This window comes from Ambystoma mexicanum, chromosome 13 (assembly GCF_040938575.1).
Source record: "Ambystoma mexicanum isolate Mex_15411 chromosome 13, UKY_AmexF1_1, whole genome shotgun sequence".
Lineage (NCBI taxonomy): Eukaryota > Metazoa > Chordata > Amphibia > Caudata > Ambystomatidae > Ambystoma > Ambystoma mexicanum.
The window spans coordinates 678,559,419-678,583,339 of record NC_090938.1 but is presented as its reverse complement, the minus strand read 5'-3'; the positions used below and the strand labels follow the sequence as shown (position 1 = coordinate 678,583,339).

The 23,921-nt window shown below is 45.8% G+C and overlaps 1 protein-coding gene across 3 annotated transcripts in view; it reads left to right on the top strand.

Moving 5' to 3' along the window:
* Nucleotides 1-23,921, top strand: part of CACNB1 (calcium voltage-gated channel auxiliary subunit beta 1) — a 557,229-nt gene that overhangs the window by 159,587 nt on the left and 373,721 nt on the right. For all 3 annotated transcript variants that reach the window (XM_069634705.1, XM_069634704.1, XM_069634708.1), the window contains exon 2: nucleotides 21,173-21,259. In XM_069634705.1, the coding sequence (XP_069490806.1) occupies nucleotides 21,173-21,259 (87 nt within the window). The remainder of the gene's footprint in view (nucleotides 1-21,172; nucleotides 21,260-23,921) is intronic.

The window sequence follows — 23,921 nt, the reverse complement described above, 5'->3', positions numbered from 1 at the left end:
TGGCAATAGTCTTTTTTTTTAGTATAGGCCCTTTTATTTTGACAAGACACCACTAGGAGTGCGTTATTATTATTGGATGGTCGTAGCTAGCTCAAATCTTTAGATTTAGGATTAGATAGGCATTTTTCAAACCTTTTTTTAAAGTTCAATAAACACCCTTGAACTGTGGTCACTTGTGTCTGTCTTACTATTGATACCATGCCTTTCTTACAAGGCCCAACTCTAAAGGACGAGACTCCAATATCCAGTCCCTAAACTAAAAAACAAAGTTCCAGAGGCACCAGCACCCAAGAATCCCAGATAATTCACAGTCTCATGGATTTTAAGGTGCCCAGCAAATTTCTTTGTCTGTACGTTCAGGCAAACCCGTCATGGATTAGTGTCCACCGATGCAGTAGCTTGGAAATGACTACTGTGGCAAGCCCTGTATCACACCTTTCTTGCCCTAAGGGTTCCGTGAATGCTTTACATAGACATGGCCTGTAGCATCCCATCTGTCTGTCCCCTGGGTTCTTTCATAAGATTCCCCACCCCACTTGGGTGCCACTGGGTAGGACTTTGCAAGCCTAGCTTGGTTTTCAAGGGTTACACATTTATTTAGTTGGCCTGTTTGCGTTGTAGCTAAAACCAGTATCTAGCCTAGAGCCCATAGCAGGCTGCTATTCAACTTTTTTACAAGGCCTAATACCTACTAGCATTTGGGCCTAGGCTTCTATCAGGATCTCTAGTCTAGCCCCGCTTTCAGCCTATCCTGAAGTGTGGTTGGTTTGGGTTAGCCCCCTCATGTTCTGCATCTTTCTATTTGGCCTAATTGACTTGGCCAATGTAGTTTCTGACTCTCTGGCTTCTCGCCTGTTCTTCTTCTCTCTGAAACAAAACAATCCCTTTTGACGTCATCTCAGCATCCTCAAGGACAAGGGATTTTATTTACTGTTTTTGTAGGTGTGCTATAGGAGTAATTGTCCAATTGGCTGCTGTGGTTGGTGGGTGTGTTTCCTCATTAGCTGATTTGTTTGTCACTGGGGGTTTTCTAATGATTTTGCCTCCTCTCTATGCGCTTGGCGTTTATTGTCGTTTTTATCAGGTGTGGGTTGCATTTTGCAAATTGGAATTTGCCCATGCTGTAGATCAAAGCTTGCAAACAATGTGTCTGCCATGTTGGCATCCGGCAGCAGTATCATGGCAGCCCACGAATCCCGCATTCCAGCTCCTTTGTTCTCTACTGAATTGGTTTCCCAGTTTTCAGTGTCCTCCCACAGAGTGTTGTGATCTGTGTATTTTCTGCTGTTGCTGTGGGAGTTCTGTTTGCTTCTGGTTTGCTCACCCAACATACCCTGCTTGCTGAGTCATAGTCCCCCTCTGCGCATGAAACTGTGAACGGCTTTGAAACTGTATGTTAAATCACCTGCTTGTATCGATGACTGGAAAAACATTCCTGAAGCTGATTTTCTTAGGGTGTCTTCTCCACGGAGTAGTGCTGAGTCCTGGACACAACACTGGACCCCTGGTGGGTGGGCGAGTAGCCTGGCCTAGGAGAAAGTGAAATGTTGAAGTGATATAAGCCAACTGATGAAAGTGAAGCTTTGAGCAGAAGCAGAGAGAGCGTGAGAAAAGAGACTGTGGAGAGGTCAGACTCGTGAGGACTCCCTGGAGAAGATCGCCTAGGGAGCATCTGCTTGTGTTTTGTGTATAGAGTAGGGTTGGACACTGATAGATTAGGTCTGTGTAGCTTTTGTTGGCCATGAATTGAGAAGGTTTAGTTTGTAGTAGAGGGTTAGCCAAGAGGCTAAAGGATGTGCTAAGAGTATGTTTGGACTTTTATGTTGGCCAACACCGATGCCCTGGCTCCCTGCTGCTTGTTGGCTAGAGTAGGTCGTCTCGGGAGGCACAGAGGCTGGCTAATATTCGGTTTGGGACTTTTCTGTTTTGGCATCCGTATCCCAGGAGCTGGGAACTAGCTGGAGAAGCCCATTTTGCATGGTCCCGTCTTTGACATTATTCTACTGATTGGCCCCTTATTGTCTCTAGATTATTTCCCTTGTTCCTGTAGGTATTTTCCTAACTCAAACCTTGAACTACTAGTACTTAATACCCATGGGCAATTGTTTTCCTGTGTGCCATTGCTTGTCTTTAGGCACTGAAATATGTTCCTGCCCAATGCTAGAGCCCACATCCGAATATCAACTGACCTTGTACGCGTCTCGCAGCATCATCCAGTGATCGGCAAAATTATGCTCCTTTCAAACTCCACAGGCATTTAGGGCCTCATTTCGGCAGAGCAGGAAATAATGGGTTGTAATTCCATTTCTGTCACGTTTGTTGGCGGTATATAACAGAATTACCGCCATTTTTCCAGCATGAATCTAAAGGTAAAGTAGAGGATCTTCCTTCAGCAACAAACTGGAGATAAATTATTATTATTTAATTCGTATAATGTGCTATTTGACCGTGGGCCTCAGAGCGGACATAAAAACACAGACAGGATTGAGGTCAACAGTGTAGGGGTCAAGAGAAGAATGGGGGCACTAGCCTGCTGAATTGAAGAGGTGGGTTTTATTGGCTTTCTTGAATGCAACCAGTGGCAGGGATGTTCTTATGAGTAGGGGAAGGCATTCCTTTTCTGTGGAACTTGTGTTTCAAAGCTTTTTTCCGCCGGCTGATCAGATACTGGGGGACTGCGGTTTTCTGACATTTGTAGGTGAGGGGCAAAATCTTATGAGCAATTTAATCATATATCCGCAGGATGAGCGTATATGTGAGACTTGTTGTTTCATGGATAATTCAGAGTCCAGTAGATCGCCGTGTGTTTTCACGCATTTGGTGACTGGAATCTGATTATCTGAGATTGGGAAATGAGAGTAGAGAATGTCTAGTTTCTTTAGACGAGGGCTGGATGCAAAGATCAGGAGTTCTGTTTTCTCATTTTTAAGAGCCATGGAATTTAATGCCATCCATGCTTTGATTTCCATATACACCCTATTCACGTCCTACGTGTCTTCTGAATTTGTACCAGTCAACTCTAAGAGTACCTGGTTGTCGTCGGCATATTTTGCATATTGGACAGCCAGGATATTGAGTAGATCAAGTAGCAGCCTGATGTAAATGTTGAATAGGGTGGGGGACAGGCATGAGCCCTGTGGCACTCCACATGTGGTGGTAATAGGGGAGGTCTGGGTGTTTTCAACAGCTACTCTTGATATCCTAGAAACCAGAAATGACATAATCCGTTGAGTGGCCTTCTCTGAGCAGCTGGTGATACTTTTCAAATCTCTCTTGAAGGAGGTTATGATCAATAAGATTGAATGCCACAGAGAGGTCTAACCGCATCCGTAGTGCTGGGTGCCCTTTTTCCACGATGCTCATGATGTTTGGTTTGAGGTCTAAGAGTGCAGTCTCTGTCCCGTGTTGGGATCTGAATCTAGATTGGTGAATCCTCAGGATTGTATTGTCCTCTATACATTTCTGTAGCTGAAAGTACTCCACTCTGTCAATGATTTTAAGGAGATAGGGAACGTTGGTTATGGGTCGATACTTTCTGGCCAATGCTGGATCCAACGTGTTCTTTTTTATAAAATGGGGTTATCCATGACTCATTCAATGATGAGGGCACAATGCCATCCCTGAAGGACATGTTGATCACCCTGGTGATCCATGGAATTAAGAGGTCTAGGGAGTCTTTAAAGATGTTAGTGGGACAGGAATCCCTTAAGCATGAAGTGAGTTTGAGGTTCATAACAATGCCATGGATTTTAGCTACTGTGCAGATTCGAAATTCAAATGTAGGTAATAAGGAATTGGTGTTAAATAAGGTAGGATTGTTCGAAACTTGTATGGCCTTTATTAGATGTAAGACAGGACTGTTGGTCGGCAATGGTTTGCTGATAGCCAGTGGTTTTGTTTGTAAACTCGTTTTGTATCGTCTGACACCTGATCGGTGGAAGATGTTCCTCTCGAATTCATTGAGGATTTTAAATAGTCAGTTAAAACTGGATCTTACGCTGTTGATCCGCGGATTGAAGTTTTTAGTTTTGGCTTCAATCATAGTGCTTTTAAATGTATGCACAGACTCTTTATGTTTACTTAGTGTGAGAGGACTGGGCTTCTTCCACCACTCTCGTTCTAATGCTCTTTTCATTGTCCTAGCTTGTAGAACGCTGTCATTAAACCATGCGTTTTTTCTGGTTTTACTCTTGATTTTCTTTGTTTCTTCTGGGACCAGAGTTTCGATGTTGGAGGCAATTGTATGGGAAAGATAATTCTATTGAATCTAGGTTGGAAGTCAGCAATGTAGAGAAATTAAAGTCTGAACCATTTTTAAAGTTCCTACATTTTATTGCTGTTCTTATCTTGCTTTCTAGCCTAGGTGGAGCTGTCGGCAGTTGTATTATCATATTGGCCATAAGGTGGTCAGACCAAGGACAGGCCTGCATAGTGGTGGATGTGCTTTGTAGGTTATGAGCCAAAATCCAATCCAACGTATGACCACCTTTATGGGTCTGATCCTTTACCATTTGAGAGAAACCAACAGTTGCAAGGGCTGATAGTAAATATACTGCTTTTTCTTCTGCCCATAAATTGAAGTCCCCTAGATCACTGGGGCTTTGGGTTTAGTGATACTGTTCAATGATGCAATCAATTGCTCTTTAAACAGAGGTATATTTTATCGTGGTTTGTATAGTACAAGTATTGTCAGGGAGGAGTTGGGATTGATTTTCATTTTAATTAGCAGATTTTCGCAACCCTCGATATTCGAGATGTTTATGATATGATAGTTTATTTATATAGCGCCTATACAAAGCGCTTCAAGGCAAGGGAGGGAACAAGGGAAAATACAATGACATTCTTACAGGCCATGAACAGTAAGGATGTGAAATTAACTATCGTACTCGGCCTGACGACATTTCAGATAGTGCAAGAGCTAAGACATAGATAAGGAAGGGAGGGGGAGAGTGGGAAGGAAATGGAAACAAACAGGCGACTACCGTACTAGGCCTGACGACATTTCTGGTAGAGCCGGAGAAAAACAAAAGGTGAGGTAGAGGGGTGCAGAAAGGGAGGGGAGTAACAAAACAAGCGACTATCATACTATGCCTGACAATTTTTCAGATAGTGCTGGAGGGAGGGGGGGAACAATAAGGGGATGGGGGAGCGACAGACTAGGTTTCTATCATACTAGGTCCAGGCACAATTCTGATAGAGTAAGTGCGTAGAAGAAAGTAAGAGGAGGAGGGGAGGAGATAGGAAAAGGGAGAGGGGAGGAGAGGACAGAGAGTAAGAAGTCAAAAAGAGTGGAGAAGCAAGAGGGGAAAGCGAATACAACTGCAAAAGTCAGTAGTAATACATAATGTTGCAAGCCAGGATACAAGATGAAGATGGGAACAGCATGATTCAGGGTCACCATGAGTACAAAATGCAAAGGAAGTCCAGCATGAGAGTTGAGAAAGGGTAACGCACAGTGAATCAATGAAGTCTATAAAAGTAAAATCCATCATTGGCCACAAGACGTTGATGGTGAAACCAGAATGTAGCAGGACAGACTTGTGTGTATGGGAAGGGGGGGTACAAGGGAACAACACGGGGGTCCAGAGAGGGTGGGGATGACTTTTGGAGACAGAGGGTGTAAACGCATGTTGTTGCATGCTTACCTGCTGTCTTAGCAGGGGTTCCGGTCCTGGATCCTCCTGGTCCGAACAGGTCCAAACAGGAATTGCCCTTTTCTTTGACTGCCCTTCGCTTTGGACGCCCGGGCGAGAGATGCCCTTGATCTAAGAGTTAAGAGCAGGAAGGAAGAGGCAGGGCTAAGAAGGTGGGTGGTGCTTAGGTCAGGTGGCATAGATCCACTTACACCTGCTCCCCAGCTGCCGTGACATCGAGTGACAGTCAAAATGCTCTTTGGCAACAAGTGCCACTCCACCTCCTCGTTGTCCAGTGTAATCCATCCTGAAGATTCTGTACCCTGGTGGCAGTGCATGAGAGACTGAGATCTGGGCAGTGTCATGAAGCCACGTCTCTGTCACAGCAAGCATGTCAATATCATGCATGGTAATGTGATCAGCCAGTTTACCTCCAAAAAGCATCAGTTTTACTCTGCTGTAAATCTGCGGGCAGTAAATCTGCCAAAAATCCCTATGGATGCCATAAATGGGGAATTACCACCACTTGTAATCCCCTGGTAAACCCATGGCACCAAGCGGCAGTAGTGGTAATGGAGCAAGGATTTAACACTGAATTACCACCCAACTTGTAATGAGGCCCTTAATCTTCATAACCTGAATATAGACGGGGACAGTAATCACCCATATTGCTAATGCTATTCTAGTCTAGTTTTCTCTGTGAATGCAATGGTCTCGTTAGCCGATGAGACGCCTATGTAATAATACTTGTCGGACCATGGACGCACAGAATCACAAATCTGGTCAGCACTTCAAGGCCATACTAATGGCAGCTGCACACATTACAAATGCACCATAAAAGAATAACTCTTATAAGAGAGATATCCATGATGTGTTTATGGGCTCCAGCTGCTGAAAGAGAGCTTAGGCATCTCTGGGTTACATTGCTGAAAAAGCCTGGGCTCACGCTACTTTGTGAGTCCTCACTGAGATGCCCTGGGTCACTGCTGAGGGAGACCTCAGCAAGTTTCCCCTTCTCCTACTGATGGGAGAGCTTTGTAAGCCACCCTGATGCATGCTGCTGAGAGCAGGGTTGCCAGATGACTCCCTGTCAGGAGGCTGCACATGCCCGGCACTGAGCTTTCACTGTCACTTCAACTGAATAAAATGGACTGAGGTAAAAGCAAAGCCCAGAAGTGGAGTATGGCATTCTTCTTGACATGGAGTCATCTGGGAACCCTTACTGAAACACCTTCCAGCATGGCTGAATTATTCAAGAGGCAAAGGTATAGAGACACATGACAAGGAGCCCCTGAGTTTATGGTGCCTGTACTGGTCACAACCAAAACTTCCTATTTTTGTGTTAAATGCTTGCATTAGGAACAGTGTCTGCAGTCTGGAGAAGCCCTACTCACTGAGAAGGAAAGCTTGTGCAGGTTGGAATGCTGACATAGCAATGTCAATTGCAATTATTATAGAAAAGGGGGTACAATGTCGACAGCTAAGATATTCTGAAGACAATAGGCCTCATTACGAATCTGCCGGTCTGGAAATAATGGTGCCGGTAGCACATACTGACAACCATTTTGGACAAGCAGACTAGAACTCTGCTTTCTGGGGCCTGTGCGCACGGCAGGTCTGACCTGCAACGGAGCCGGTGCTTCCAATGGGAATGGGAACTAACATTTTCCACCACCTGATATCCCGCGCCGCCGGGACTTGTAATGTCCCGGTGGCACCGGGATCTCAGGCAGAAGAAACGTTGTTAAAGTCTGGCGGCAACCCACCGGTAGCACCAGTGGGTTACCGCCAGACTTGGAATGAGGCCCAATATGTAAGCGTTTGCTTTGACTGGTAGAATACACAACATAGCTACTTGCTGACTGTATCTCATAGTTAAAAACAATTAGAATTGACATTCCTGATTTCCATTAAAATTGGTTTAATATTAAAAAAGGGAACTTTTTGTAGTACGACACTGAAGTATATTTTTCCTAGCTTCAAGCGTGGGACACTTAATGTCCTGGTGCCACAACCTCTTAAATATTAAGAAAATCAGGCACCGCCTTCCTTTCAACACCGCCAAGCATCTCTTAACCACCCTTGTCTTCTCTAAACTGGACTTCTGTGCCCGATTCCTCTTTGGTCTCCCCAACTATGCTTTCTGTCCTCTCAACAAGATCATTAATTTTACTACCAGGACTCTTTGAACTCCCTCGCTTCACACCTACTTTCTCATACCTCACCAGGCTGTATGGCTGACGGTGCAAAGATTTAAAGGTCTTCTTCTGTTTCACAAATCTATCCACAATAAGGCACTGCTGTATCTATCCTCTTCTATCCAACACTACAAGCCTTCTCGTAATCTCTGCTCTGTCTTCTCAACTACCCTTGTGGTTCCTCACCCTCCCTGTGCTTCCTCTCGCTTCCACTCCTCCTCGCTTCTGACTTCACTTGCATGCAGTTTTCTTCCTGTGGACATCCAAGAAACAGTGCACACGGATTGGTTCCAAACCAAACTAAAAGCCTACCCCCTCACCTCTGAGTTACCCTCTTAACTTACCTCTCATCTCCCTACTAGCTAACATGTTTCCCTCGCCTCTAACCATCCTCTGTCCCTCACTTCCTCTGCCTCCACTCTAGTACTTCACCCATCATGGTCACATTGTGAGCACAGCTGGCCGTTCTGCCTACCTGCACTTGAAAATGTCAAATGTTGGTTGTCCTTAATTTATGCAGGTCCACTTATGTATTGTCCACGGTCCTGTTCCATTTACTCCCCTCCGCAACCTAGTCAGAATGTCCCTCAAGCTCAACCCATTGTAAGAAACTCACTGCTTCCTGTCAAATCTGGTTTCCTATCTACTGTACGTTCTTTTGTGATCAAAAAAGCATTGTTTCGCCTGTATGGAAATAAATAAATAAAAGCCCAATGAGATCCTAATTCGGTACGGCCTTCCAGAGCGGCTCGGCTCAGACTGCCGAAGTAGAGCTCTCCTGGGACATCTGAGTCACTCAGCAGAGAGGCCTTCCTGAGGCCCCCCTTCTCTCGCTGTTGAGACAGAGCTCTCTGGGGACCTCTGGCAAGAGGCCTGTTAGAGACGCCCTTCTCTCACAGAGGACAGTGAGCTCTCTGGTGACCTCTGGGTCACACTGCTGAGAGAGGCCTTCCCGAGGCGCCCTTCTCTCGCTGCTAAGAGAGCTCTATTCGAACCTCTGGTGAGAGGCCTTCCTGAGGCACCCTTCTCTCACTGCGGATCAGAGTGAGCTCTCTGTGGACTTCTGAGTTACATTGGTGAGAGAGGTCTTCCTGAGGTCAGGTGCCCTTCTCCGACCGCTGTGAGAGAGCTCCCTGGTGACCTTTGGGCCACACTGCTGAAAGAGGATGTTATGTCTTACCTATCCTGGTTCATTAGCTGTTTCCTAAGTATATGTGAGCCTGTGCCTGGAATGCTTGTATTATAGTGTTCCATCTAGAATGTTTTGGTGTGAGTGCCAAGGTTCTCCCTGTTCAGTTGGAAAATGAGCTGAACAGAGGGGGGACCGGTGGATGCTTCCCTCCCTTATGTACTTATCCTGCCTGTAACTTATTACCTGTGACTTATGTACCACAAACCCACTAAAGTCTCTTAACCCAACCTGGTCTCCTGGCTCATCATTGCAACCCCTCAACTTGCGTTGTAACACTGGCGATGAGGATTTTGGTGATTGAGGTGTACCTGGGGCTGAAAAGCAGCAAGAAAGGACAGAAAAGAAGCAAACTTGTGCCACAAGGAATATGGTGACAGGAAGTTGCCCACCAAAAAGGAGTGAGGAACCAGAAGCAGCAAGAAAGGACAGAAAAGAAGCAAACTTGTGCCAGAAGGAATATGGTGCCCAGGAAGTTGCCCACCAAAAAGGAGTGAGGAACCAGAAGCATCCACCGGCCCCCTCCTCCCCCCGGACCCAAGGTGAGCGCGCCCCATGTCCTGCATGACTGATTAGTAAGGGACATTTATAGTGATTTTGGAGGGCAGCGCTGCTCACTTTCATTTGTTCTGCATCTGCCACAGCAATGGCTTCTTAATATATGAAGGCATAGGCGCATTTTTAGTTTGGCGCTTCACAAGAAGTCAATGGCGTGTTATTGGCAGAGCAAGGGGTCGGGGGAACAAAAGAGAGACTCTGCATATCAGCAGTGCAAGTGGCTCCAGCGATAATGCGCATAGAAGTAGCCGGGCATTTGACATCACGCCCACGTTCATAAGACTTTTACAAGCTGCGTTTGAACATGCTGTAAAAAGGAGCGGCTGCAAGTCATATTAACACTGAGTTGGAGTTAAAGGCGCAGCTGGATTGACTGTTCATTACCTTCGGCATTACTGGAACGTCACATGTACTGCAATGACTGGGGGATGCATTTCAAGGCTATCAAAATGAAAGTGGCAGGCATTTATTTTCTATTAGCATTTCCATTTTGTCTGATCGGATCTTCAGGAAAGTGTTTATGCCTTTCGATTTTCTTGAAAGTGTAATGTGCGAACTCAAAATGTTTTGCCTTATGTACATTGCAATTTTTTTTGTTGTGACATTGCCATTTTATTGAGCTGATATTTAAGAGTTGAAAGCAACATGCAATGTACCCATGCAACGTTTCTTTATATTGTAAATGCAAAGGCCATCACATGCTAAAATGTTTGGAAAATGAAAATGAAGGCAATACATCACTTTGGGAATGTGATATATGAAAACATGGGTCACATTTTGCAGGCATTGTGGTGTAGTTTTTATGGTTTGTTATATGGCATTCTATAACATGCTTCTGGGAAAGGAGTTTCCTGTTTTTTGTGCCAATAGCGTTGGCAGGAGTGTTGATTTACAGTGGCCATGTGCTGTGGGTCTCTTTATTGGTGTGAATATAGTTATTGGTGTGTGCCATACTGTAAGCATGAGTGTTACCCAAGGGTGGGCAATTGAATTATTTTTTGGAGCCATATCGTGGCTATGTGCCAATAAGCAGTGTTTTATTATGGTGCCAATGTGTTTTGTTTGGCAAGTGTTTTAGTAATTGCATTGGACCTAAAGTTATGGTGCCAATGTTGGTTATTGGCAAGTTTTAATTGGAAATGGCTATGGCACCAATGTTTTTAGCAGGTTTTAAGTGGTAATGGAATGGAATTAATGCAACCAAAAGAAATGGCAGGTAATAAAATGTATAGTGTAGTTTGCAGTAACTAACCCACAGCTACATATCAACAAAGACTCTGCAGGCATAACATTTTGAATGTTTATTGCGGCGCACCTAATTTTCGGATTATCAAAATTTGTTATGCTGAATTCGTCTTGTTGTTTTTGTGTGGATATTGTGAGTGCCATAGAACTACTGCATTTCTTTGATATGTTCACCTTGACAATGTTTTTATTAACCTAACAATTTTTCCACAGGTATATGTCAAAACTGAACTTTGCAAGCATGATTTTTGGGACTCGCTATGGTGGTGTAACTTAAAACGTTTTATATTCCCAAATTTTTCAAGCTGAATTTGTTCATTAGTTTATTTAACAAACTGTGTAGCTTATTAATAAGTCAGCTGTGTGATTGTGGTTGTGTGAAAGTCTGTTTGCCAGTATGAGAGCATGGTTTGCTCATTGTCTAGTAATAGGTTAATTCCTTGACCTTTAAGCATGCCTATGTTTAATATGCTTAGTTGTGGCGAGCATTCTCTTGTTCAGGTAGTGAACTTACATAGGTTCAAATGTTAAAGTGCTCAGTGGTGAGCATTGGTGTTTCAAGGTTAGTAGCTAGGTTACAGACCTGGTTTTATGTTGGCACATTTTTGTGTCAATGTGTTAGTTAGTTAATGATTGATCATTTGGTTGGGTATCAACATTGGTGCTATTTGTCACCGTTAATGTGGTTGGTGCTCAGCAGGATGTTATGTGGAGGCAATTTGTGTCTCTAAATGATATGCATTAGGCAGATAGAGGGTATTAACCCTGTAGTTTCTTTCAAGAAGCTTTTGATGTTGGAGAATGTTGTAACAGGGTTAATGATATGATGTAGGTGGTCAGGTTTGTTTATTAGATTGTGGGCTGGTTCCCTGTAGCTGAGTTCCATAAATGGCCATTATGGTTCTGCGAGTGTCTTGTAGTGGATTAGCTATTTTTAGCTATATCATGGAATTGGAAGGGAATAGCATATGACTATTAGTGGTTTGCTGGATGGAATATGGAAGGATAGTTTTTTTTAGATATATTGTCCATTTATGACTTTTCCTTCTGTTTCCTTCCTTCATTGTATTGTCATGTAAGGGGGGAGATGTGTTATGTCTTACCTATCCTGGTTCATTAGCTGTTTCCTAAGTATATGTGAGCCTGTGCCTGGAATGCTTGTATTGTAGTGTTCCATTTAGAATGTTTTGGTGTGAGTGCCAAGGTTCTCCCTGTTCAGTTGGAAAATGAGCTGAACAGAGGGGGGACCTGTGGATGCTTCCCTCCCTTATGTACTTATCCTGCCTGTAAATTATTACCTGTGACTTATGTACCACGAACCCACTAAAGTCTCTTAACCCAACCTGGTCTCCTGGCTCATCATTGCAACCCCTCAACTTGCGTTGTAACAGAGTACTCTGTGAGCCGCCCTTCTCTCACTGCTGAGACAGAGCTCTGTGAGGACCTCTGGTGAGAGTTCTTCCTGAGGCGCCCTTCTCTCAATACGGAGAGAGAGCTCAGGGACCTCTGAGTCTCGCTACTGAGAAGCCTTCAGATGCACCCTTGTGTCACTCTGGGCATCTCTTCCATACCAGTATTAAAGGACTCTTGCTCGCAGCGAAAGGAAACAATTAAGCACTTGCGACCATTGTGCAGGAGGGATAAGATGATGTGGTCACGTGATGCGTTTGACATCATCCACGGGCGCCAACTTCCATGAGGAAAGAGACCTGGCGCTGCACGATTTATTTCCATGCATGGCACAGCTCCCGCTTCCCATCACAATTCTTCAAATCGATATTTCTCAAGAGAGCAAGCACACTTGACAGGTTCTTAACCAATCCGAGCTGTTCCGTCTACTGCCCACAGACTGATTGATACTGCGCACACAATCCGGAAAGCATCTTGTTTCACACGGGATGTCACAATCTAATTTCTGTAATAATAAAAACAATAATATTGAAAGAAAACAAAATGGCGTGCACAAAGCCTCATAGAAAATCAAGGTAGTATGGCTTACTCTACAGAGCAGAATTCCAATACAATCTTAGGTAATTTTGTATATAGGGGGGCCTGCTATGTGCATCCAGCATGACCCCTGGCTGCCAGGGCTCATCAGCACCGTAGAGGGTTGCCGGGGGATACCTGGTCTTTAGTGGGGGCAGGGCGGGCCATACCCATGACCATGCGGACCCTTGCCACCTGGCTGGCTTGAGGGTCCCACGGCATCATGGCCTGCAGGTCCATGCTCACACAGTGTCGGCCTGCAGGCCTAAATCATTCCTCTTTGGGAGTCTGCAGCCAATCTAAAGCACGTGCCTGCAGGGGCTCCTTTTATTAGCTTGGGTCATGACACAGTCTTGGGCCATGTTAAAAGCGAATATGCATGGAAGGGACACATTCCCTTAAAGGGGCAACACACTTGGGAGGGTCACACACCACAGTAATGTCCTTCAGGTGGGAGGCATAATTAGTGGCGAAATTGCTCCAAGACTTCATTGTCAGTGTTAATTCTTAAGAGGTTTGTCTGACGGCCAGCATTTCCTCCACAAGTTTATGTTGATGTGCAGAGTCCCAGTTTCCTCTTCCAGAGGCTGCCACAACTTCCTCTATATCTCCTGTTTGATAGGTCGCCCTGAGTTACATAGGAAATCACTGCAAGCCCCGCCCACTGATCATGCGGACATAGCTCTTTGCAGAGGAGGAGCACGTTCTGCAATTCTCTCTCAAACCACTAGGGAACAGAACGCCTAGTATTCACCCCCAGAAGAGGGTTTTTCCGAGAGGGTCGATAGATGGCACGATTGGATGTTACTGTATCTTGTCATGGGGTCCCTTATTGATTGCTATGATCTGTCCTTTTTTATTTTAGTTATTTATTTGTGATGTGTGAGCATTGGGCGTTTTTTGAGGATTAAGGGTTGTCACAGAACAGAGTAGATCCCAAAAGGTGACACATGTGTTTTTAAAGCATGCACGTTTTTCAAGCATGCAACTTCACTAGAGAGTGTTCACTGGTTGGCACACTAAAGCAACAAACTCAACAATGGGCTGTCTTTGATTTCGGGTTTAAAACAAAGCCTCTGGGTTTCATAATCCTCAATTCAGGGGCCCCTTCCCTGGAGTATATTTTCACTTCCCAGTCACTAGTAGTCTTGGGGGATTGAGAGACCCCAACCTTCTTTCTTCTCATCCTGGATTCCTGGGCAGATCCCTCGCCTGGGTCTCAGGCCCCACGAGCACTTGAATGTTAGTCCTGGGTATACGTTAGGGCTGGCTGATGCAGCCAAGAGGCTACCATGCTTCTTTAGAGACTGGCTAGGGTCCTGGACCCTGATTACATTTTGCGATGTTCTTTATTCCTTGCTCTCTTTTTTACTTCATTCTGACTCTCCTTTTATGCTCTGGTGATTTTAATCTTTTCATTCCTGCTGTCCATTCCTCTGCTATTTCTTCTGGACTCTTACTACTTCCCTCAAGTTCCTACCCGCCCCCCTTCATTGTACTGGTTCCTTTCTTGAACTAATCTTTTCTACCATACCCTCATTCTCCTCTGTCTCTGCCCTCCCTAGTTACTCCTCTGACCACATTCCACTTTCTCTGTCTTTGACCGTCTCCTCTCCTCATTATTCTTTCTCAAGTGCAACCACTTTTCTACTTTTCTTCATCGCAACCTATGGCCATTTGAGCCTTCTGCTTTTGTGTTTTCTCTTGCCTCACCTTTTGAGTTCTCGATTATGCCAATAAATGGTGACGCATCTATTCATGTTTCTGGTCTTCCTCTACTCTCGATACTCTCCATCCTTCTACATCCTCCCTTTCACAAGCATTCTCTGCCTTTCTCCTACACTTATGCCGTACTCATTAATTCTTTAGAATACACCATCCCTACTATTGCTGCACCTCACTCGGTTCACATCTTCTCCATCTATCGCCCTCCTGGTCCCACCAGACAATTCTTGTTCTTTGAACTTGGGCAACTCCTTGATTATCTTTCCACTAAACATCACCTCATTCTTTTAGGTGACTTTAACCTTCCCTCTCCAACCACTTCTCAGAAATATGAACTTCAGTCTTTTCTTAGTGACCACACTCTCCACTCTATCCATAACCTACCTACCCACACCAGGTGGGTAACTCTTTGGATCTCTTATTCATCTCCACCTCTCTCTCAGTCACTAATACCACTGTCACACCATCCCTATCTGATCACTGAATTGTTTCTACCATTTCCTTTCCACCCTCTGACCTCTCCTCACCACTTGCCTCGCCTATTAGTGCCATTCCTCCCTTTCCCTCTGGCCTACAGTTTTCCCTCTCCTCCATCCAAATGGATGCCTCTTCCACAATTACTGCCTTCTCCGGCTTCCATCCCTACTATATGACTCATTTTCCTCTCACTTCCCACGGCAACTTTCACCCCTTAGTCGCAGCGTCCTCAACCGTGCTCCATCCCATTCATATGCTGCCTCCACTGTCTTTCTCTCTTTTTCCTTCTGTAAAAGAACACATTATCCCACTCTCTTATTCTTCAGCTTGTGGTTTGTTCATATGGTTCATTCATTGTTTTTGTACTGTTTTATCATATTATGTTTAGTGTTTTGGTGAATGCTCTACATAGGAAAATAAAGCCAATAATAAACAGATTAAAACATTGGGCCAGTGTGCTTTCTCCATCTCCCTGCCTGGTGCCCTAAGTCCCTTGAGCTAGTCTCTAACAACCCTCTCTCATCTTCCGCCTGAAATATTTGTAACAGTCTGGTTCTGAAGGTCTTTCCTGTACTCTCATCATCTCTTCTCCATTGACTCCACCTCTGCGATGCTTTGCCAAATGATCACATTTCCACCCTTCCACTCACATCTTTCCTCTCTTCCATCTCCCTGATCTTCTACTCTGACCACCTTCTCAGCCCACTCCTCCTTCGCTCTTTCCGTGCCACATCCACTCTCATACTGAATGTTCTCTACCTCCTCCTCCTCGATATCAGTTCCAAACTCCATCTGAATGTTCTCCTCCTCTTCCCTATTGGTTTTACCTTCTCTAGTCCTTCCTCCCTCCTCTCCTTCTTTATCTTTAATGCCTGCCACCTTCCTCTTTCTGGTGTTCCTCCCCTCCACTTCATTCTTGTTCTCCACCTCACCCCTTCTCTACCTCCTTCTGGCCACCTCTCCCCAGACTACTTCCTTCAGCCTCAATCGCCTTCTCTTTCAACCTGCAATTCTTTCAAAAGCTCCTTCTGCATCTCAAAACACCCATACTATTTTTACAATGTCCACTGGTTATATAGATGGTTGACTCTGCCCATGAGGACCGCCCGTGCTTAACCTTACTCAGGTATGAGTCATTAGTAGCCTTGGGATCGACTGTTTTACACTGGGTTGCAGCCATGCCCCTAGGTTTTTGTAGATACAGCCTGTGCCTTAATGAAGGCTAGCTGCCATCTTGGTACTCCACTCTGCACAGCTTTGTGGAGCGTATCTATGCAAGGTAATGTTCTGTAGTGAATGTAACTCAGCAAAATAGAGATCTTTGTGCGCTGTTGCCGTGCGTGTTGTCGTGCATGCTCGATGACTGCGGAGCACACCAATTTTAGAGCGAACATGTATTTCCCCGGTTTGGGCATTCTTGGAACATTGTTCTCTTTGTAGTCAGGACTTGGCAAACCCTCCATCCCTGGCAGTACTAGCACTGCACTATCTGAGTTTAAAATTGAGTTCCTGTTACTACTTTATGGGGGGGACTGTGGGAGCAGTGGTAACACAGGGGTGCTTGTAGTCTGATTGATTGCTTTACTCAATTTTGAGCCTCTTGAAAGGGCATAGTGACTTGTTTCTCCCAATGTGACGAGCAACTACCAAACAGCCAGGGCATGGCAGAGTAGACAAGGGGATCAACCCTGCACTGCCTAGCATTGTGTAGCTGGTGATGGCGCCTGGCATCCATGACTACTCTACGTCAAGAGCCAGGGAATTCTTTCCTAGCAAACATGGACAATCTTTTAGGATAGAATCATAAGACGGCAGACACAGTTATATCCAAACCAGGGTATATAAGGGAAGTTTAAAGATCTGGGCCAAACTGAATAAAGGCAAAGCAAGAGATCCAACATCAACAGGATGGCTTTGTCTTGTATCCTCAGCTCCCATTTTGATTAGTGCCAATCCTCATTCTCTTCGCGGCAAAGGAGGTCAGTTCTGGGGTGTTTGTGTCCCATCCAATTCTTTCTTGTCTCCTCGGTTGGCAGGCTCTGGTCCTCTGCTTCCTTGATTCACTCGGGAGACCCTCCACCCGTTCTCTAAGGCCTGCGTGCACCTCTACGGTAGGCCTGACTGGTAGTAGGGGCTGGGCCTAAATGGCAGTTGGCAATCCCAGAGCGTAGACCAGGATGCTCGGTACCTCAACCTCTCTTCAGTTCCTACCGTGCCTTACTTATCAAATCCCTTCACCAGGGACATGACTCTCCGCCAAAACCCCTAGCTTGCCTTCCTCCCCCACGATTCACAACATTCCGATTCCACACACCTGGCAACAATGTGGGGCTGCAACCCAAGCTCACAGAATGCCTGTATGCTGTCTTTGATTAGCTATGTGCACTGCAAATGCTGATGGCTGGACGGTTCTCATGCAGCGCTTTACTACCAGGCTGATGGATCTAAACTGTACGGTACATAACCTTTCCCGTTGCTAAAGTGAGTCTTGCAGTGTTCCTCGGCCCCTTGCACTAATTAAAGGTTGTGTATTAGAGTCGCAATGTGGGTTATACCCTGGTCCACCCCTTAAAGGGACAGGGCCCGTGGAGACCTGGCTCAAGGGACAGTCCTCTGCCAAGGTCCTGGGGCAGAGGGGGGGTTGGTATAGGGGATATGCCATGGACCGACCGAGGCCCAGCATGAGGCCAAGGTTGGTAGCATCCAGACTCTGGGCCGGATTCTGAGCTTGTGCTAATTATAGTGTGGAAAGCTGACATTCTCCCCTCCAGTTTCCAGCACCACCATTCCGGGGTGGGTGGAAATATTGGAGGGGAAATGTCATGCTGTCAAGCAGCAAAAGCTGCATTAATCTATTGTTTACATAGAAACATGTGCTCCAGTGGCACTGCAAGCATTTTCTAAAAGACTGCCACTTCTCTTGTTCAAAAAAGTTTTCTTAAGCTTTCATTAAACTAGAAAAGTGGTGCTGTCCTCTCGGAAATGCCATTTTTATAAAGGAAAACGTGTGGAGCAGCGTTTAATGGCACCTCACTGGTGTCGTATTTTAACTCAGAGAGAAGAATCCACTTGCGGTGCCAGCCCTGCATTTCTCATGGTTGCTAAGGCTGTTGTGAAGCAGTAAATCAGGCATGATAACGTCGTTGCTTATATGCCAGATTGCCACATTAGCACTTTGTCAGAATAGCGTGCTTTTAAAGAAAGTGATCATCCTTCATGGATGAACACTTTCTTGTTTTTGCATGCACCTCAGAATCGGGCCCACTGTTACCATCAAATCTACTAACGCAAAGGCAGGGGGCTTCATCCTACAGTCCAGAGTTGGTTTCATGGCAGGGTTCGTAGATAGCCTGATAAAAGGCCATTCACAGCTTGATCAGAGGTCGCTTTCCACGCTCTAGGACAATTGTCACATTCATTCATTGGCCCTCATTATAACCTTGGCGAAGGACCATGGTGCTATTAGCACCATGGTCCATGCCGCTAAGGTTACGATTCCGCCATGGTGGATGGCGGAATTACCGCCCCATTCCAAGGTGAGTGGGGCGGTAATTCCCCATTCACCATTTGCCCTTCCCCATTCCCATTTTTGCCCCCATAGGGCATAATGGGAATGGGGAAGGCGCTAATTACGGCACCGTAAATTACGGTGCCGTAATTAGCTCCAAAGTCCCTTTGCGGGTTGGATTTTTAACGCCTGCTAAAAGCAGGCGTTAAACACCAACCCGCAAAGGGACACTTGTAATCAGGCGTTAAGGGTTAACGGCGCCGATGGCGCCGTTAAACCCTTGACGCCTGAGTTGTAATGAGGGCCATTGCCTCATTACGACCCAGGCGGTAAGTTACCGCCTGGGTCGTACCTTTACCACCATGGCGTAAACTATGTTTACGCCATGGTGGTTGGCGGACTTACCGCCCCATTCCGAGGTTGGCGGGGCAGTAAATCCCCAATCCCCATTTACCCTTCCCCATTCCCATTTTTGCCCCATAGGGCATAATGGGAGTGGGGAAGGCGTTAATTACGCCACCGTAAATTACGGTGGCGTAATTAACAACATGGTCCCTTAGCGCCATGGATTTTAACACCTGCTAAAAGCAGGTGTTAAATCCGCCATGGCGCTAAGGGACCTCGGAATCAGGCGGTAAGGGTCGGCGCTGTTTACGCCGTCGTAAACCCCTTACCGCCTGGGGCCTATTGTCTCACATTCATTCATTGTCAGGCAGCAGTTTGTGATCAATACTTTAAGTAAATATTTATACCACTCTCCTCTGCCAGTTGCATGGTCCCCAAGCGTTCTGGAGAATCTGAATGAGAAGGAGGTGAGTTAGATCAGCGAGTAGTGACTGAAAGTTCAAGATACCTTTGCTGTTGCTTTCAAGTGTGCAAACCGGAAGTACCCTGAGCTCCGAGTGCGGGGCAGTTAGAGGCATGTATGTCTGAAGTGGAGCCTCGTGGGCCTGTGTTGCTAGGATGCATTGGCTATGCTTGCGACTGGGGCCTAGAAGGGAGGGAGAGGGGACAGACGGGATGCTTAAGTGATGGTGAAAGGCTCCACTGCTGAGATGTGTGCCTATTGCTATGATAAAATGGTGACGGGTAGACTGAGCAGGTGCATTGAGAGGGCTTGGCACAAAAGAGGGAGAGCCAGGTGAACTGTGCTAAAGTTGCAGGAGTAGATAGTGGGTTCCAGGCTAATATTCCAGTGGGGCTGGGTGCTGGACTGTCGGAACCTGCCACTGGGAACAGGAAAAGGTGCTGGGGGGGTTATTTTGGAGAGGAAAGCTGGCACTACAGAATGGAGGGGTGCTGACGCTTTGGAATAGGAGGCTGCTGAAACCTGGAAATAAAAGTGTGCTTGCACTGGGCAATAGTGGTTGCTGACACTGGGGAATAGAGCATTTCTGATTCTGGGGAATATGGGGGGCTGCACTCAGGCATGTGATTAAACTGGGGTGTATAATAATATATATAAATATGAAAATCCATTGGTCTAGATTGATTAAGCTATGTATAAAATAGCCCTCTTAGACAAAGACAACTTCCCGGAGAAAAGGTTTGCATTTGGGCTAATTTGGCTACCCACAATGCCTTGCCGTTGTGACTCAGAACTGAAGGTGAACTTCCAGTGATGGCTACCAGGGGCGCTGTGGAGTGTGTGAATTGACCCAGATCGATGTTCCTACTTTCACATTTCAAGTGAAAGGTTTTTTTCCCAAACCTTTTTAACCCCACCATAAGAGAGAGAGTGAGTGGGTGAGTGAGTGAGTGAGTGAGTGAGTGAGTGAGTGAGTGAGTGAGTGTGTGTGTGTGTGTGTGTGTGTATATATATATAATGACTCTTGGGAATACGGTGGTTAGAAGGGTGCTTATGATATCATGAGTCATTTATAACGCCCCTGTACACAAGTGTTTCTATGTGCTTGTACTGGAAACTAGAGCAGAGCTGACCCTGGGCTATGCAGGGTCTGCAAACACTGTCTAATATACAGGAACTGACACTGTGCCCATGTAACGGGGAGGTAGGACAGGGGAGATGAGAGGCAGCCGGGCAGGCCAGAGGAAAGAAAACATTGGGAAGAGAAAAGTTCAGTATAAGGGAAAGGAAAGTTACCAGCGCCCATTTGAAATACAACACCCTCACCTGCCCCAGCTGTTTCCCCTGTACCTGGGGAGGTCCTGTGCTAAGGCTGATATGATATGATATGTTATTTATAACACGCTTAATACCCAGAGGTTTCTAAGCGCGGACTCAGGGATCGAACCTGTGTTGCTCTGAGTCGTCTTGCTTCCAAGGCAAACACGTTGCCCCTGAGCTATCCTCCCGAGAAGGGTACCCTTTCCACCTTTGCTTTAATCATTTGAAAGGAGCCAATCAGAGCACTATAGTCGCTCTTCAGTGGAGTCTCACTGAGATCTCTCCTCTGCAACAAACTTCTCCAAGTGCCACCTTGCTATCTTCCATAGAGCGGCTCTGGGAAGTGGATCCTAGATGTTTCTTTAGCCGCTCTTGGCCTTCTTGCAGGCCTTTCCACTGAAGTGACATCCTTGGATTTCCACTGTATGCATGCAGGCCTGTGCTCTTTGTGAAATGTCCTGAGCATTTTTACTCATCCCTGTACATGACAAGGTCTTCTTCTAAAACCTCTTCTTCTCTTTAAAGGGGAAATACGCCAAGAGGAAAAGTCGATTTAAGCGCTCCGATGGCAGCACCAGCTCAGACACCACATCCAACAGCTTCGTCCGGCAGGTAAGTGGGAAACACTGTTTGAGTTGCATTTTCTTCAACAGGAGGCTGATGTTAGGGGCATCTTAAAGTCTTCCCAACCGGCTCCGATATCCTGCTTGGGGGTCTCTTTCTTCCAACCCATTCCTTTGTGTCTGGGTGCTTGATGCCATCTGAGATCAAGGTGTTGCCTTGAGTTTGAACAGATATACTGTACCTCCATCCCTACCTAACCTTAGTGGCCATGCCAAAGGCTTAGACATGTTATGTAGCCTGCTGGAGAGACATGTGGTTTGCCAGGGAGCAGTGAGTGTTGGTCTCTTAAGCACTGGAAGTTAGCAGCCTAGATTAGACAGGCTGCGTGCCTCTTTGCCTCACACAAATATAGAAGTCTATATCATTGAAATATTGTTGTGATTTTCCTGTCATGCATATGTTACAAAAGTACCTCTTTGCATATTCAAGTAGGTCTTAAACCCATGCTGTGATTTTGGTGTATTGCCAGCTGTGATGACAGTACAGGTGCGTGCACATATTGCAGGCAGAGAGAGGCTGACTGTGAGTGTGCAAAGATTGGTAGCAGTTCTAGAATATAAAGGGTAATGTGGCAATTGCTGATGGTAAAGGGCTCTTAGAAGATTGTAATGGCAAATATGAAGACTGGTGGAACTGGTGGGATCTCTGAAAAGGTGGGAATGGGTAGTGTTTATTTTGTGCTGGTGGTGGGTTTCTAGAGGATATGTACTGTAATGACTGGTATCGTGATGGGATCGCAGAAAAGACTTAATGGGTAATATGGTGATTGGTGGGCTATAGCTACGTTATATGAAATCCTGCTTCCTACACTGGCAATGCATGCAAAATGCTGTGACCTTCTCCGCTTTGAGCACAGAGCAAACACCCCCCCTAATCTACACTCCCATTGCCAGTGCCCAGAAGAGTGCCAATGGAAGCTGTCTGTATCATCCGGTAAGTGAGAGTGCAGTTCCTCATGAGCCGACTCCACCACTAGCCAACCAACCAACCTCTATATTTCGCACTGGCCTCCTACTGTAGGTCATTGCTTTCCTCTAAGCTCTTGAAGGAGGAAGCGACTTTTCTGAGGCTTCTGCTTTTCTCTGAAATTAAACTTCTACTCCATTATAGGCTACCCGGAATTCAGAAAAACACTTGCAAACCAATTTGAGTCCCTGCAACTTGAACTGCGAGAGAACTGCAACCTGGCAGAAGCCACTCCAGCTGTGAGCCTCACTGCTTGGCATGCCTAGACCTGCACCAGCCAGACACCTCCCACAATCCTTGCCCCTACAGTCTGCTAGATGGTCCAGTCACCACTCGCTCGCTCCATTACCTGACCCATAGATCACGCTCTGCAACCCACTTCTCACCTGCAGCTTTCCCTCCTATTGCCTCTGTGCGAAGGTTGGTATCCGTCCTCCAGACATCCCTCATCACTCACTGCATAACAATGTCACTGTTGCACTTTGCTAATAAACATATGTCTCTTGGTGGCAGTTATGGTATCGCAGAAGATGCTGTATGGGGGAAGTGATGACTGGTGGCAGTTTTTGGATCTCAGATCAGGCTGTACTCGTCAATGCAATGACTGGTGCCAATTCAGCATGCTAAAACGAGGCTCTGCTGGCGAATGCGATGATTGTTGAGAGTGGTGGAATCCCAGTAGACACTTCCTCTGAAGTGCAAGGCTTGGTTGCAATAATCGAAAACCAGATGAGGCTGTCTAGAGAAGCACAGCAATTGGTAGCAACAATGGGATTCCAACAGGTTGTAACGGCTGCCACTGCAGCCCTTCCTGTGCAATTGGCCTGCCTATTCAGGTTGGTTCAAGAACTGTTTATGTCCGGGTTGGCGGTAAACTAATGGGCACCTTGTTGCATTTTTCAGGGTGCCCTTTCGTTTTGTGCTATACCACTGGATTCTGAAGAGGATGGACTGAGGTATGCGTCTTGCAAGATCTACAAGCACACTCACATTGGCGAGGAGATTTTATGTAGAGCGAGTACCATTTGCCTGGTACTCGACCTTGCTGCCGAGTAAGGGGATGTTTGAAACTTTTATTTGATGTTTGCAGTAAATGGCAAATAAAAGTTTTCTGTGCATGGCTGGCTTTTGTATGGCAGCATTGCATCAAATATGAAGTGTATTTATGGTGTCAGGCACTATTTTACAGAAATCACTGGTAAATATTTTGTCACCTGTCACTATGGGGCGAGTACATTTCTCTTGTGTCGAGTATGTAAACTAAGAAACTCGCCCTGCAAGTGTAGTGGGACTTTTAAGAATATGTGAGGCCTTTTTGGGGAATGTGATGACTGAGTCCAATATTGGGATCACAGACAATCCTTGCTTGCAAATTTGATCAGTTGTGGCATTGATGGGATCCTAGAGAAGGCCCTTCTATGGAATGTTTCGATTAATGGTAGATATGCAACCCCAGGGGGTACTACATTGTGTAGATCCGGGGTATACAACCTGCACCTCTCCAGATGTTCTGAACTGTGTTTATCAAGATCCCTCACCATTGGCTGTTCTGGCCAGCGCTCTTCGGAGTTATATCCCAAAACCATATGAAGTGCCAAAATTATCAGGCCCCTAGTTTAATTGGATGAGTACTGGCAAAGGTGTGACGTGCTATCATTATGCACTGTCTGCTCCCCTTGTGCTG